This window comes from Oryx dammah, unplaced genomic scaffold (genome assembly GCF_014754425.2).
Source record: "Oryx dammah isolate SB20612 unplaced genomic scaffold, SCBI_Odam_1.1 HiC_scaffold_6, whole genome shotgun sequence".
Lineage (NCBI taxonomy): Eukaryota > Metazoa > Chordata > Mammalia > Artiodactyla > Bovidae > Oryx > Oryx dammah.
The window spans coordinates 27990016-28006315 of record NW_024070190.1 but is presented as its reverse complement, the minus strand read 5'-3'; the positions used below and the strand labels follow the sequence as shown (position 1 = coordinate 28006315).

At 43.8% G+C, this 16300-nt stretch overlaps 1 protein-coding gene across 1 annotated transcript in view; it reads left to right on the top strand.

Annotated features, from left to right (window-relative positions):
- The window catches only part of LRMDA (leucine rich melanocyte differentiation associated), a 1143538-nt gene that overhangs the window by 642248 nt on the left and 484990 nt on the right, over positions 1-16300 (top strand). Inside the window, exons 4-5 of the mRNA XM_040242346.1 lie at positions 699-838; positions 14822-14939. Coding sequence (XP_040098280.1) covers positions 699-838; positions 14822-14939 — 258 coding nt within the window. The remainder of the gene's footprint in view (positions 1-698; positions 839-14821; positions 14940-16300) is intronic.

Here is a 16300-nt window from a genome sequence, read left to right as displayed (position 1 = left end):
AGAAAATTGGGATAACACCCCCAGGTTAGGGAGCATCCTCACAGAGTAAGGGCAGCCCTTTTATTTCATCTGACCTTCTTTTCCTGGAAATGGTGCCCCAACTCTTTGATTCTTACCAGTGGCATCTACCATCAGGTATTTAGCCCCTGTATGCTCTACTGTCATTTCCTGGTAAGGGCCCCATTCTGTCTGCTGATATAATGTTAGCTAACTCTTTTCACTGGTAGGCTCCTAGTAGTCACGGCCTCTATTCATGGCCTACACCTGTTCTGTTCATCTTTTCTTAGCTTTGTACTCCTTTTCACCCAATATAGTGTCTTATTGCCACCAGTGAGGCCACTGAGCAACGCCTAGCTCCACAACAGGCTCTCAGATCATAGAGGAGGCCAATCCCAGTTTGCATCCACGCTATTCCCAGGTTTTAACGATGGACTACCCCCAAAGGAGAAACTGTGTTATTTCTGATGAGACCTTTGGAAGTAATTTCTTGCTTTCATTAAACGTTGAGCTGTGTCCCCAGTGGGAGTGAAAAACTAACCATGTCAGACACCCACAGCAAGTTGATTTCAGCCCCTATCCATGTCATGTCCTGGGAGCAGATGGGGTTCATCCACTGCTAGGCTGTGCCTGTCAGTTATGGTCGATGTCCCTTGCTAAGCCTGTTGTCTTTCTGGACCAAGACCCTTAACCTTTGTCACATCACTGACTTGGAGTATCTGCTTGATCACCTGGCAGAAGTGACACCAGCTCTGGAGTACCTCAGCCTCCTGGGGAATGTGGCATGTCCCAATGAGCTCGTCAGCCTGGAAAAGGATGAGGAAGACTACAAGAGATATAGGTGAGTATCTAGGGGTTTGAGCATAGTATGAAAAGAAAACAATTACATTTTTGGAGAGATAATATTATACTCTGGGGTGCATAATAGATGTCTGGTAAGCATTAGTGGTCCCTTCATGCTATATTAAACTTTACCCCATTGGGTACCCTATAGCCAGGGTCTCCCTTCATTGAGGGTAACAAGAGCCAAGAAAAATGAAAAGACGTTGAGTGGTCTAGCCCAGGGGTTAACCAACTTGTCTGTAAAGGGCTGGATATTAAATACCGTATGCTTTGAAAGTCATGTGGCCTCTGTTGCAACTATTCAACTCTTCTATTATAGTGCATAAGTAGTAATGAACAGAGGAGCCTGGTAGGCTGCAGTCCATGGGGTCGCGAAGAGTCAGACATGACTGAGCGACTTCACTTTCACTTTTCACTTTCATGCATTGGAGAAGGAAATGGCAACCCACTCCAGTGTTCTTGCCTGGAGAATCCCAGGGACAGGGGAGCCTGGTGGGCTGCCATCTATGGGGTCGCAAAGAGTCGGACACAACTGAAGTGACTTAGCAGCAGCAGCAGCAGTAATGAACAGTTTGTAAATGAATGGGCAATGCTGTGTTATAATAAAACTTTATTTACAAAAACATGCAGCAGGCCAAATTAAACCCATGGGCTGTATTTCGCTGGCTCCTCCTCTGTGTTGTAAGATCTTCCTGTTTGCTTCAGAGTCACATCTTGGAGAAAGAGGCCTTCCCATGAAAGTTTAGGGAGCTTATATACAGTCTCAAGAGAAAGTTCCATAAGGTCCATGACTTTGGTCTTTGATGGAGTCCAAAGTGAAAATGCTATTCTTATTTCTCTCTACTTCTAAACTATCAGCTTTGAAATACCTAATCCAAAGTCCTCTTTAGGGAGTCTTTTTTGATCTTACCCATTTTACTAAACTCATTTTATTTTTGCTCTTCATTTTAAATTTTGCATGCTCTCATTCTTGAGTATTGTTTTCTAAACATTTTAAATGATGTTTTCATATATATAGCTTTTCTCTCAGTTATAATATAAGCTCTCACTAGCACCCACCTGAATCAATGTACAAGGAGGGAGGGAAGAAGAAAGGGAGGAAGGAAAGAAATAAAAGGTAGGGAGGACTCAGTTCAGTTCACTCACTCAGTCGTGTCCGACTCTTTGAAACCCCATGGACTGCAGCACACCAGGCTTCCCTGACTATCACCAGCTCCCAGAGCTAACTCAAACTCATGTCCATTGTGTCAGTGATGCCATCCAACCATCTCATCCTCTGTCATCCCCTTCTCCTCCCACCTTCAATCTTTCCCAGCATCAGCATCTTTTCCAATGAGTCAATCTTTTGCATCAGGTGGCCAAAGTATTGAAGTTTCAGCTTCAACATCAGTCCTTCCAATGAACAATCAGGGCTGATTTCCCTTAGGATTCACTGATTTGATCTTCTTGCAATCCAAGGGACTCTCAAGAGTCTTCTCCAACACCACAGTTCAAAAGCATCGATTCTTCTGTGCTCAGCTTTCTTTAGAGTCCAACTCTCACATCCATACACGACTACCAGAAAAACCATAGCTTTGACTAGATGAACCTTTGTTGGTAAAATAATGTCTCTGCTTTTTAATAGGTTGTCTAGGTTGGTCATAGCTTTTCTTCCAAGGAGCAAGATCCTTTAATTTCATGGCTGCAATCACGATCTGCAGTGATTTTGGAGCCCAGGAAAATAAAGTCTCACTGTTTTCATTGTTTCCCCATCTATTTGCCGTGAAGTGATGGGGCTGGATGCCATGATCTTAGTTTTCTGAATTGTTGAGCTTTAAGCCAACTTTTTCACTCTCTTCTTTCACTTTCATCAAGAGACTCTTTAGTTCCTCTTCACTTTCTGCCATAAGGGTGGTGTCATCTGCATATCTGAGGTTATTGATATTTCTCCTGGCAATCTTGATTCCAGCTTGTGTTTTATCCAGCCCAGCATTCCACATGATGTACTGTGCATACAAGTTAAATAAGCAGGGTGAAAATATACAGCCTTGACATACTCCTTTCCCAATTTGAAACCAGTCTTTTTTTCCATTTACAGTTCTAATTGTACCTCTTGACTTGCATGCAGATTTCTCAGGAGGGAGGTCAGGTGGTCTGGTATTACCATCTCTTGAAGAATTTGCCACAGTTTGTTGTGATCCACACCATCAAAGGCTTTGGCATAGTCATGCAGAAGTAGATGTTTTTCTGCAACTCTCTTGCTTTTTTGATGATCCAGTGGATGTTGGCGATTTGATCTCTGGTTCCTCTGCCTTTTCTAAATCCAGCTTGAACATCTGGAAGTTCACGGTTCACGTATTGCTGAAGCCTGGCTTGGAGAATTTGGAGCATTACTTTGGTAACATGTGAGATGAGTGCAATTGTGTGGTAGTTTGAGCATTCTTTGGCATTGCCTTTCTTTGGGATTAGAATGAAAATTGACCTTTTCCAGTCCTGTGGCCACTGCTGAGTTTTCCGAATGTGCTGCCTTAAGGAGTGCAGCACTTTCACAGCATCATCTTTCAGGATTTGAAAGAGCTCAACTGGAATTCTATCACCTCCACTAGCTTTGTTCATAGTGATGCTTCCTAAGGCCCACTTGACTTTGCATTCCAGGATGTATGGCTCTAGGTGAGTGATCACACTATCATGATTATCTGGGTCATGAAGATCTTTTTTGTACAGTTCTTCTATGTATTCTTGCCACCTCTTCTTAATATCTTCTGCTTCTGTTAGGTCCATACCATTTCTGTCCTTTGTTGTGCCCTTCTTTGCATTAAATGTTCCCTTGGTATCTCTAATTTCCTTGAAGAGATCACCAGTCTTTCCCATTCTATTTTCCTCTATTTCTTTCCATTGATCACTGAGGAAGGCTTTCTTATCTCTCCTTGCTGTTCTTTGGAACGCTGCATTCAAATGGGTATATTTTACCTTTCTCCTTTGCCTTTAGCTTCTCTTCTTTTCTCAGCTATTTGTAAGGCCTCCTCAGACAACTATTTTGCCTTTTTGCATTTCTTTTTCTTGGGGATGGTCTTGATCACTGCCTCTTGTACAATGTCATGAACATCTGTCCATAGTTCTTCAGGAACTCTATCAGATCTAATTCCTTGACTATTTCTTACTTCCACCGTATAAACATAAGGGATTTGATTTAGGTCTTACCTGAATGGTGTAGTGGTTTTCCCTGCTTTCTTCAATTTAAGTCTGAATTTGGCAATAAGGAGTTCATGGTCTGAGCCACGGTCAGCTCTCAGTCTTGTTTTTGCTAACTGTATAGAGCTTCTCCATCTTTGGCTGCAAAGAATATAATCAATATAATCAATCTGGTTTTGGTATTGTCTATCTGTTTAGTAGGAAGGACTAGTAGAAAGTAAGTTTTGGAAGACTGGTGAGAGAGGATAATAGTTTGAGAGGAACTGGTCCTGTTTGGGGTTCAGATTTTTAAATGTGTGGTGATGAAGGAGTGTATTTAAGGGCATGCATTTTGTATAAGGGCAGAGCTGTAAGAAATAGTGAAATCTCTTCAAAATTATATATTTAAAAAGAAACATACATGTTAGTAAGGGTACAGCAGAATTTCAGTTGTACTTTATTGGGAAGAATTTTGAAGGAATCTTAGACTATTTTTCAGCCATCTTAAAATAAAGTTCTATCCCTATCTTAAAAGGACTGTAATAAATCAATTTTTCTCATGAAGACTTTTATCTGGGATGTGATACCATTGATTTGAATGTGATTTCTCATAGGAGAAATATAGTTAATATCCAGCAAGTGAATAGTTAAAATTTATAAATCAATCTTCTAAGTTAATCACTTAGAACTTAATTTTCTTCTTTAACAGTTACTCTCATCAACTTTGGCACCTTTAACAGGTGGTTTCATGTATGAAGAGGTTGTTTTAAAACACTTTATTTTCTGGCAGTAACTTATTATAAAATATATCTTAAAAGGGTCAGGTGGTGGAAGAAAGTTCTCTCAGTTATCATGTTTAGTAAACCAAACATTTTGGGGGAAATTCTTGTTTTCTGACTCTTTTCTTCAGATTTCTGGTTTTGATTCTTTAAAATCACCCAATAAATTGTATATGTGTATATATACACGTGTATGTGTATATGCACACATTCACACACAAGCTCATTCATTTACCCATTCATGAAGTTATATGTGAATTGAACTGTAGGCACTTTTTTTTAGAATGAGAACAACAGACTAAAGACTCTGATGCTGGGAGGGATTGGGGGCAGGAGTAGAAGAGGACGGCAGAGGATGAGATGGCTGGATGGCATCACCGACTCAATGCACATGGGTTTGGGTGAACTCCGGGAGTTGGTGATGACAGGCCTGGCGTGCAACACCCCCTTCATGGGGTTGCAGAGGGTCGAAGGTGACTGAACTGAACAGACTGAGGAAAATCTCCCACTCTACTCTATTCAGTCTCAAAGAAAGCTTTATAAGGGTGTAAAAGAAAAAGAAAAGCTAATACTAATTTTTACTCTTGTTATTGTAACTAGTCTCATTGGAAAAAATACTCAGACCTGTGGGATAAGGAGCCAGATCAAAAGATCTGATATGGAGTCTAGTTTTGCTGGTGGGACTTTTAAAATGGGGAGGACAGTTTCAATCAGTGACCCTTAACCAAGGCTCTACTTGTGATTCATACAGGGCCTTTTGATTCATTTAGTGCCAAATCCAACAAAATAGGCAATAGGTGACATTGATGCTTAATTAAGAACGACTGGACTAAAGAGTATTTAGTACTCTTTAGTATTTAAATTTAGCATTTAAATACTCTAAAGTATTTAAATTCTTTGTTGGCTCTGCTGTTCTACAACACTGTCCTCCCAGGCAGTGACAGATCCTCTTTACCACTCATACCATTTTATATATTCCTTCTTACACATTTGTCTTACTACTTCATACATATCAACATCCAGGGAACGGCTTCCTGAAAGTCAGGACAGCTCTTCTTGCCCTTTGAAGCCTTATCAGTACCGAAAGTCGTGCTGGCTGTGGAATATGGGCCTGGTATCTGTCTGGAGGAGGTGGCCTGAAATCACCCTTCCCTCTGATGAGCTGAATACTTGTAGAGAAATGTGGGGCTCTTTGGGCAACTTGGGTGCCCACTGTCTGTTTGGAAGTAGATGCACTTGGATATCAACAAATGCAATTAAAAAGCAAGGCTCTCCCCTTCAGAATCCACCCAAGTGTTGGTTGTTTGGTCATGATTCTTTAGGAAAGATTGGATTCTAGAAGAGTGATCCTTCTCCTGGGCATGCCTGGGTACCCTTCAATCCTACCCTCCTAACTTCTGATCTGTTATCCCAGAAGCTGTTGGGGACTGGGGCTGGGAAGGCTGTGTGTTACTGCATGTATGTCAAGATTGCCATGAGGAGCTGGATTCCAGGGGCCACACGCAGCTGGACTCACATCTGGTCAGAATCACCTTAGAAAATCCACAACACTGGCAAGATGCTCACCCTCTGAGAGAAACAGGAACTAAGACCAGTGGAAGGAAGATTCAGTGTGGACCCACCCAGTGACCTACTGACTGCATGAGTGGACTTGTAGGCCTATTCTATGGAAGTTCTAATTTTTTAATTCATTTTACTTATTTTTAATATCTGGTTTAACAAGCATCATCACCCTTGCATTTGGATGAGATGAATGGGTGGATGAGGCATTTCTGTTCTGTGGTCTGTAAAAATCCCCCCTTTATTCATCCTGGAGCTTGTGCATTATTTGTCCCTGAGAAATTTTAGAGTTTCACAACAAGACTTCTGAATGCCAAGTTCCTGTGGCATTTGGGTTTCTACAAAGCAATGTAGCCACCTTTTGTTTCCTTTCAGTAAAATATTTTCCTGGCCCTTCATCCCCAAAGCATGAGGTCGGCCTTCCTTCAAGCTGTTACTGAGAGCCTAATAGGAGGACCTCTATGCAAATTTATGAGACATTTTCACTATAAAATTGCTGAAAACATGAATGATATTTCTACAGTTTACTGTTTTTCACTTTAAGTACATTTTCTGACAATATGTCTTCTATTAATCATTCAAGCAGTAGTAGGAAACTTAAAGGAGTGTATTCAGAAGCAAGAACCCATGGTTCATTTAGTGCTGTCTAAAAAAAATTCTTATTGATTGGCATCCTCTGTGGTTATGTGATGTAATATTTATAATATGTCACCCAGCCATACATCAAAACAAGTATGTCTCTTGTTTCATTTCCGTGAGAGATGTTGATTTCGGAGAGGTCAGCCCAGTTTTAGGTCACGTTGTGGCCAACCACTGGACCAGAAATGGGAAGTGACCAGATTTATGGAGCTATTGGAAATGACCCCAGAGCTGCTTCAGTTTCTGTGGGTGCTTTCCTCCCCTCCCCCCACAGCACCCCTTTTCCTTCCTCACTTGCCCCTGTGTGCCCAGTTGGATTTTCTTGGCACACGTCCACCCAGTGAAACAGCCTCATTAAATCTGCCTGTGAGTATGAGCATACTCCCCGGTTGTTTAGCGGTGCCCTGGACCTGCTGGGACAGGAGCAAAGCCGAGTCTGGGGTTTCTCTGCGCCATTCGTCATGGCTCGTGGCTGAAATGTGTCCATTGCCACGTTGTCATAGGCGCTGAAACCTGCTGCGGCTCTGCCTTGTGCACGCCCTGGGCAGCTATTTTGGAGTGAATGTTGAATGGAGGTTCACGCTGAGTGGTGGTGCTGGACCTGAAGGTGCAGCCGCCTTCAGGATTGGGGCGGGAAGAGAGTGAGGCAGCAAAGTGAGCTGGGGGCCCACCATCATCCGAGGATCCCCTTGGGACCTCCCGTGGACTTGAACACTGGCCAGACAATGAATCAAGTCTGGGGAGCTTGGATGCCCAGTATGGTCTATTTCTTGTCTTCCTTTGTCAGTCTTTTCTTTCCTCTTGCTAAGGAAAGGTGGTGGAGTTCAGGTCAGGGTACACAAGTGCTAGACCTCATGCAGCAGACAAGGCCGCTGGTGTCTTGGGCTCCGAGCACTACTTCACTAAATCCTTCTGGCACTAAATCCTTATTGTCCCCTGCCACTCCAGTCTCCGGCGAGTCTCTCCTTCCTCCCTCCTCCTCAGTAGACTCCTCTGTATTCCTTACAACTTGAAATTATTTAAAACATGACGCCCTTTCTTTGTTCCCTCCCAGGAGCAGCCCTGAGGCCTGCCCAGTGTCTGTCACACTCAGCCAAGGGGCAGGAGGGAGGGACCGGCCTGCCGCTGCTGGCCGCCCTGGGCTTCCACCATTTCCCAGCCGTAGAGGAGCCGTAAAACTTGTGGCTTACATAACCCAGTGAGCATTCTCCAGCTAATCTGCAATCTGGGCTTTGAAGATCACAGGAAAGCAAAGGTCACGACCTAGAGATCAAAGTGACAGAAACCCACAGAGTAATTGCTGGTTCCCCTCTGTAGAGGGCCTTGGTCTGTCCTGTGGGTGTATTATTTGCACTGAGACTTCAAACGTGCTGCCGGTGAACTGTGAGGGAAATCAGCTGGCCTTGGCTGGTTGTCAGGCGTTCATTAATGCTGTAGGTGAGCTCACCTCGGCTCATTAGAGGGAGAGCGTTGTCATCTCTTCACTCGCAGTGTTTGTTCATTACTCTGGTCTTTATTGACTTTTTCTCACCGTTCTCCCTTACCTGAAGGTGTGAGGGGGTAGTGAGACAAGCAAATTGGAGCAATACGAAAGAGAGGCGAATATGGATGTGTTTATTGTAGGTTAACTTGGAGGCACATAGAAATCAAGCAAGCAAACGAAAGCTTAAGAGGCTGGGGCAGCATTAGCCCACCCCCTTCATGGCACAGACGGAGAAACTGAGGCTCAGGAAGGCGGCAGAAACTGAGCCAAGGTCACACAGAAAGCTGAGCCCAGAGTCTGGGCTCTTCCCTCTACCCTGTGAGTCCACACGCTTTTTGTTGGGAAGACCTCCCTCTTGTTTTTCCCTCCAACACATACACTTGGAAGCTTTGGTCTCTCCAGTAAGCTTCATTTAAGCGACTGCTAACTTTTCAAAATTAGTCAGAGACATTTAGCTGTTGATCAGCGTTTTTGATCAGCATGAGGTAAGCAGTGTTACCAAATGGGATTGATGCCATCCAGAGCAAAGAAGCTTGATGTTCTGTTGGCGTGTTCACGCTTTTCTGTTAAGCTTTGTGAAAGGATGAGAACAGTTCATGGAGCACCTATTGTTGCCTTCAGGGGCCCCCAGTGAGGGGTGACCCCCAGCTTGTCTCCCCGTTTCCCATGCATGAGAGCAGGAAGGCAGCAAGAGGCAATAGGAAGGAGCATAGAATGCTATAACGGGAAGGAGGCGGGGAAAGTCCCCGTGACACCGCATGCAGTTCCGTTGAGATCTGGAAATGTGTTTCTTGGGTAGAGTCTCAGAAGAAGAAACATGGCAGCCAGCCCCAGGAGCAGATGTAGGAGGTCTGTCTCAGTGTGCCTGTAGTTGTGCGGAGGGCCTGGGGAACAGCCAGATCCCCCGGGGGAGCAGATGTGGGCAGGAGACAGCATCCTCCCTTCCCTTTGAAGTCTAGATGAAAAGTGCCAGAGCTTTTGGTAGAGAAAACTGACTTGGGAGCAAAAACCAAACAAACCAAAAAAGGCTTTCTGCTGTTGTTTTTGTCCCCCTACCAGTTGTAAGCATCTCTTTAGAGGATTTCTTTCAGGAAATGGCACTTCCTCTATGAAAAGAGAGAGAACCTGAAAAGCTGTGTGTGGGTCTCACTTTTTGAGAATCTGTGTGCAGAGACAGGTGGTTCTTTGAAAACCTTCCCAGGGTCCCTGGTCTCCTCTGGGTAATCTCACCCTCCATGTCACAGCCAGCACCCCTCCCGGCCCTAAGGCTTTCTCCCAACCACCTTGGGAAGGTCAGGAAAATTGGCATTGCCCTCTGGAGCTGGGGATGTAAGCCTTAGAACTTAGACGGATCTCTTTTCATTAAGCAGTGCCCCGGCTTAACAAGCAGTTTTATAAATCTGAAGCTGTCTCCGGGTGCCGCAGGATTTATGGACGGGGGTTTCTGCCATAAAGTGGTTTATGATGGCTGCCTTCTGTGTTATTAGTAGCTGTCTCTTCCTTCAACCATTGCTGTTTGATAATAGCTTTAAAACACCCAGAATTACTTACCTGCAAGCCCCATTCCCGATAGCCCCTGTTGACAGTCTGAATAAGTTTACTGCCCTTTTGTTGTACTTTACCTTCAAAACAAACTGATTGAACCATCAATAGCTCGTGGAAGCTGACAGAGGCATGTCATCTGGACTAGCCCTGGTGATTGCAGGTTATCTGGGGGAGTTAACCTTCCCGCATTGTTAACTGAAATGTTTTATGTACTATGCAACTTTAGGATACGGCTGTGATAACCCTGGTAACTAAGTAATACATCACAGTAAAGAGATTTTGGTGCAACAAATAACCCTGGATTAAATTTACAAGGGTTGAATTGATATTGTAAAAGCCTTCATTCTGTGGCTTCGGGAATCCTCTCTTGTATTTTTATGGCAAACTTGTATTATACTCAGGATTGAAGCTGCAGCTTTTGACACCCTGACATGACCTAGAACAAAGGGAAATAGATCTCCCAAGACCAGAATGGGACAGGCAGGCAGAAAGCTCACTGACTAAGCATTGGCAGAGCTGGTTTAGAGCTGGTTCCAAACCACCAAGGGGCAAGAAAGAAGGTCTGGTGGATATGGCTTCTGTCTGGGCGCTGGGGACCATAGACATTGGGGGCAGGACAGACCATTAGCTGAACTGGAAAGGATACACTTGGCCACCTTATCAACTTCATAATTCCAAAACTATTCATCCTTGTGGTGTTTATGTACATGGACAGTGATTCTCAGCAGGCCTAGCAGCATATCAGCCTCACCTGGGAACTTATTAGGATGTAAACTTGAAACCTCATTCCAGATGCAGTGAATCAGAAACTCTAGGGAGGGACTCTGTGATTTGTGTTTCAACAAGGCCTCTGGGGGATTCTGTCACCTCCTCAAGTCTGGGACCCACTGAGCTAGAATGTAAGTTCGTTGAGAGTAGGGACCTTGTCTGTTCTGTGCATCACCTATTCTTAGCACCCAGCTCAGCTCTTGGCAGGTGGTAGTCTCTAAGTATTTGTTGGGTGGGTGAATGTGTAAATAAATGCAAGAAGACATCTCTTAAGGGACATACTGTGAGTCCTGAGCTGAGTCTCATATTGAACTATTTGGAACAAGCCTTCCTAGTGTCTCTCAGACATCTTTAGGCACCAACCACCTGGAAATCCAGGCTGACCAACTGGGTGGGAGTCAGGTCACCCCTAGTTTCAGGGGAGCTGGCAGCCTGTTTCATGGATGTTTCTTTGGTGTTGAAAGAAGAGTGCTCCGAGAACAGTAGCTCTTTGTCATCTAAAATTTTTTAACTAGCTTAAAAGCTAGCGCTTCTCTCTCTCTCCTTTGATTTCAGGGCTGTGATCCAAAGTGGGGCGAAATGACAACCTGCTGTCTGTTGTCACCATGGTTGCTGCCAGCCCCGTGAAGACATCTTTCATTCCATCATTAAACATTGGCTGATTTTCTAATACTGATTTTTCTTCACCTGAATATTCATCTTTTCCCACCCTACACTTAGTGGGTGTCTTTACTCCTTTGAGCGTCACTCCTGACATATTGTTTCTGCCTGTACGTGTCTTTATTTGAAAGAATCTGTTGTCATCAAGACTTTGCTGCTACAAGCAGAAGATGGAAGTTTTCTCTGACAATGACTGAGGCCAGTGGGAGTTCTTCTGGAGGATAGAAAGGTATTGAGGCCTTTGCAGAACTTGCCTTGTTTAGAGTAAGCTTAGGTGGCATTCGAAGAGGGAAAGAAGAGGCTTAGGGAGAAGTAAGAGGGAAGATAATGAGTAGCTTGAGGCCAGGGAGAGAGCAGGAAGTAGGTAGTCAAATTTCCAGGACCTCAGATGTTGGTGTGGAAATTTCTGAGCAGGAAAAGGATACCACAACAGAATTTAGAGTATTTTTGACTTTAAGTCATAGGAAGGCTGTGACTAGAAACCTCTGAGCTATTTGGCATTGAGTGATCAGCTGAGTCTTTCACCTGGACAAGCATATGTGAGGCCCTTTGATGATGTGAGACCATCCTATGAACTGGGGGTGCTGGCCTTGGGGACCTAAGGCTCCACTGACGAGGGAGGCCTGCTCACATATCAAGTAACATTTGCACTGAGAAAAAAGCTTAGTGTTTGGGAACTGCTTTAGGGCTTGTTTCTTTGAAGCTTTCTTAAGATTTCTTGTTCTTCTTTCTTTGTGTTCGCAAAGCTACTTTGTGCATAACCTCAAACTTGGTGCTTAGCTGTGCCAATTTCTAATTTCTGTCTTTGAACCCATCTTCCCCATTATATTAGAACCCCTTAAATTGCCAACATCTGTTGGATCATAGAAAAAGCAGAGAATTCCCGAAAAACATCTACTTTTGCTTCATTGACTACACTAAAGCCTTTGACTGTGTGGATCACAACAAACTGTGGAAAATTCTTCAAGAAATAGGAATACCAGACCATCTTACCTGCTCCTGAGGAATCTGTATGCAGGTCAAGAGGCAACAGTTAGAACTGGACATGGAGCAATGGACTGGCTCCAAATAGGAAAAGGAGTATATCAAGGCTGTATATTGTCACCCTGCTTATTTAACTTCTATGCAGAGTACATCATGCGAAATGCTGGGCTGGATGAAGCACAAGCTGGAATCAAGATTGCTGGGGAAGAAATATCAGTAACCTCAGATATGCAGATGACACCACCCTTATGGCAGAAAGTGAAGAGGAACTAAAGAGTCTCTTAATGAAAGTGAAAGAGGAGAGTGAAAAAGCTGGCTTAAAGCTCAACATTCAGAAAATGAAGATCATGGCATCTGGTCCCATCACTTCATGGGAAATAGATGGGGAAACAGTGGAAACAGTGAGAGACTATTTTCTTGGGCTCCAAAATCACTGCAGATGGTGGCTTCAGGCATGCAATTAAAAGACGCTTACTCCTTGGAAGAAAAGCTATGACCAACATAGACAGCATATTAAAAAGCAGAGACATTACTTTGCTGACTGAGGTCTGTTTAGTCAAAGCTATGGTTTTTCCAGTAATCATGTATGGATGTGAGAGCTGGACCATAAAGAAAGCTGAGCGCTGAAGAATTGATGCTTTTGAACTGTGATGTTGGAGAAGACTCTTGAGAGTCCCTTGGATTACAAGGAGATCCAACCAGTCTATCCTAAAGGAAATCAGTCCTAAATGTTCATTGGAAGGATGGATGCTGAAGCTGAAGCTCCAATACTTTGGTCACCTGATACAAAGAACTGGCTCACTTGAAGACTTTGATGCTGGGAAGATTGAGGGCAGGAAGAGAAGGGAACAGCAGAGGATGAGATGGTTGGATGGCATCACTGACTCGATGGACATGAGTTTGAGCCAGCTCCAGGAGTTGTAATGGACAGGGAAGCCTGGAATGCTGCAGTCCATGGGGTTGCAAAAAGTTGGACACAGTTGAGTGACTGAACTGAACTAAAAGAGCAGGAACCATGTTGTAATCTCCTCTGTATACCTAGCCCTGGCATGAAGTAGGTGCTTAAGAAACATTTGTGCAGCTGAAATGAACTGGTATTTTATAGTGTCCATTCTAATGCTTCTTTCCAAAATGGTTTGAGAGTGAGAAAGAAAAATTGGTCCCTGTCTTCAAGAAGCTTATAGTTTTGGTGAGGACATTAAACTGAAGGACAATTAGAAAATAATACGGTGTTAGACGGTAGTGTGCTGAAAATGCCTCCTTGGAGTATCGAGAAGGGAGAAAGCAATGTGGGCTGGGGATGCAGAAGAAAACGTCTTGAGGGTTGGGATTTGGAAAGATGAGTGAATACTGAGGATGCTGGATACAGGGAGAAAAAGTCAGATTCCCATGCAGATGATGTGACTTACTGCTCTTGACATTGGATACCCACCTTTTCTTCCTAAGCAGGAAAGGGTCTAAACAATTGCTTCTTTGATTGGAGGAGTATGGGGGCTTGATGGAAAGCATCTGGGTCGGTGACTGTCCCTGAGGAAGGAGAGCTAGAGGCAGGTGTCTATACCTTTTGTATCATTTTTTATATGTTTATGTACCTATCTTCTGACCATGTGAGTGTTCTTGTCAACTCCATATACCTGCTTAAAGACAGTTCATCACACAAGTAGTCAGTCATTCGGTTATCCTTAAAGATGGTAATGGATCCCAAAGGCTCTTTGCAGGGAGACCATATGGCATATTTGGTCTGTTAATGTCCACCGGAAACCAACTCCCTTTGTTTCTCCTTGATGGAGATAATCTTCATAGTGCCAGTGTAGAAGTAACTCAGTGATGATGAGAAAAAAGTCCTCAGCATGTCTCTCTGATCCCTCAAGGAAGCAATTTCTTGGCTATGTATGTTCTTACTTTTATCCCAGGGCTGTCCAGGTTATTATTATTGTCCTGATGGCAAATTAAAGTCTCTTGTCTCAGCTTCAAAATGAAGATTTTTTTGTCCTATCAGAGATGAGAATAATACAGATGACCCATAAGAATGACAGTAACATGAATGGTATGATCAGGTTGTAGATTATTTTCTCTGAGAATTTCTTGTATATCAAAGATTTTGGGTCCATTTTCCAGAATGGAAAAAGGTAAATACATGGATAGGATCTTATCGGTGTGCATTTGTGAGTATACCTTTGAGTTAAGAACAACCATTAGTGTATGTTTTGAATTAGTGTATGTATAAAACAGAACCATTTGAATTTCCCTGAAGAGTGATTATTCATTGTGAAAGAAGAGGGGAGAAGCAGCATCCAAGGTCTAAACTTCTGAAGACTTAATGATATAGTTTCCTGAACATCAGATAAATTGCATGAACCTTTGAGTCCATCACCCCAGTCTTCCTGAGCTGTCTCTGACTGTTCTCTTCCAGATGCTTTGTTCTGCACAAGCTGCCCAATTTGAAGTTTCTGGATGCTCGGAAAGTAACCAAACAAGAACGAGAGGAAGCTTTGGTCAGAGGGGCGTTCATGAAGGTGGTGAAGCCCAAGGTAAGCCCTCTACTCTCTTGTTCTTTGTGAGGATTTATGCCTCACCTGCTGGGTACTCTTCGAGGCTGGAGGAAGTCCTCCTGTGTGTTCAGAATGCAGCAGGATTTCATCCATGGATACACCATTGGCCAAACAAAGTAGAATTTGGTATAAGCTGGGTCTTCCTGGGACTCTAGGGGGACACTGTTGGTATTACAAAGTGATCGGTGAGGTGATTTCAGACAGATGGCTCTTGTACCAATACAGCAGCTTCACACACAGCCTATGGTGATGTTCCCAGCATCAAGGAGAATTTCGAAGCAAGGAGGATTTCAGGCCTCCTTGAAAGTGTTTCATTTACAAGGTGAGACCTTTGCAGACTCTGGAGCTGAGGAAGGAGAAACAGGAGAGCATTGGACATTACTGTTTCTCAGGAAGGCAGGGTTCTTCTAGTGCCTCAGTGGGGGCTCTTCTTTCTCGGGGCCAAGGGGTAGCTGGGGGAGAGTGCTTGTCTCTGTTTCACAGGTGAGGGCTCAATAACACTTGGAAATACTGTTAGCACGGAAGGCAATTTTTCTGACAATGTGGTCTGAGACTGGTGTGTGCGTCCTTCATTTGGCTCTCCAGAGCCCAGGCGAATGCTGTTTACTGACCTTTGTTTCACCAGCTGAGTGTGCTTCGAGGCCGGGGGATTGAACGTGGTGTCATGTTAATGACAGCACTGATGAGGCAGGGGGGATTTGGCTTGGGGTCTTGGATTCACACACAAGGAGATTATTAAGGACATGGGCTTGGGAGGAGCTAGGATCCTTCAGTGAAGCCTGAGGCTGGGGAATGGACTTCATGACTCCTTTGTAGGTCCAGCATGTCCTGGAGCTCTGTGGAGCTGCAGTCACTTCCTGTGGGATCCCAGGCTGTGTGTTGAAATCTTTGGCCCAGAGATCCTTGAGGTCTCATTTGTCCTCACTGATGGACTTGGAGCACTCTGCACGTGCATTGGAAATGATTAAGAGGGAAAGAGGAAAAAACAAACAGAACCAAAACAGAAAAATGAAACCTCTTCCATCAAGTCGCTCAGCTGGCAGCAGACCTCAGGCCACTTTCTCTCCCTGAATCCATGAGGTGCAACTTATTTCCCGTTATGCTGAATAAAATTGCTAACAGTTGTGGAAATATATGATATGGAGAGTAGAATACTGGCAGATAAATGTATTGTTACCTGTTTCAGCGTGTGGGAAATTAATTGAGTGATTCGTTTCGTAGCTATTAAAGTGTTAACGGTTTTCCTTATGGAGACACTGATTTGATGTATTGCTCATGACTGCCTTTAGTTATTCCAGCTTTTGTGATTTTGTTCAAATGAAATAATTTATTTCTTGGCT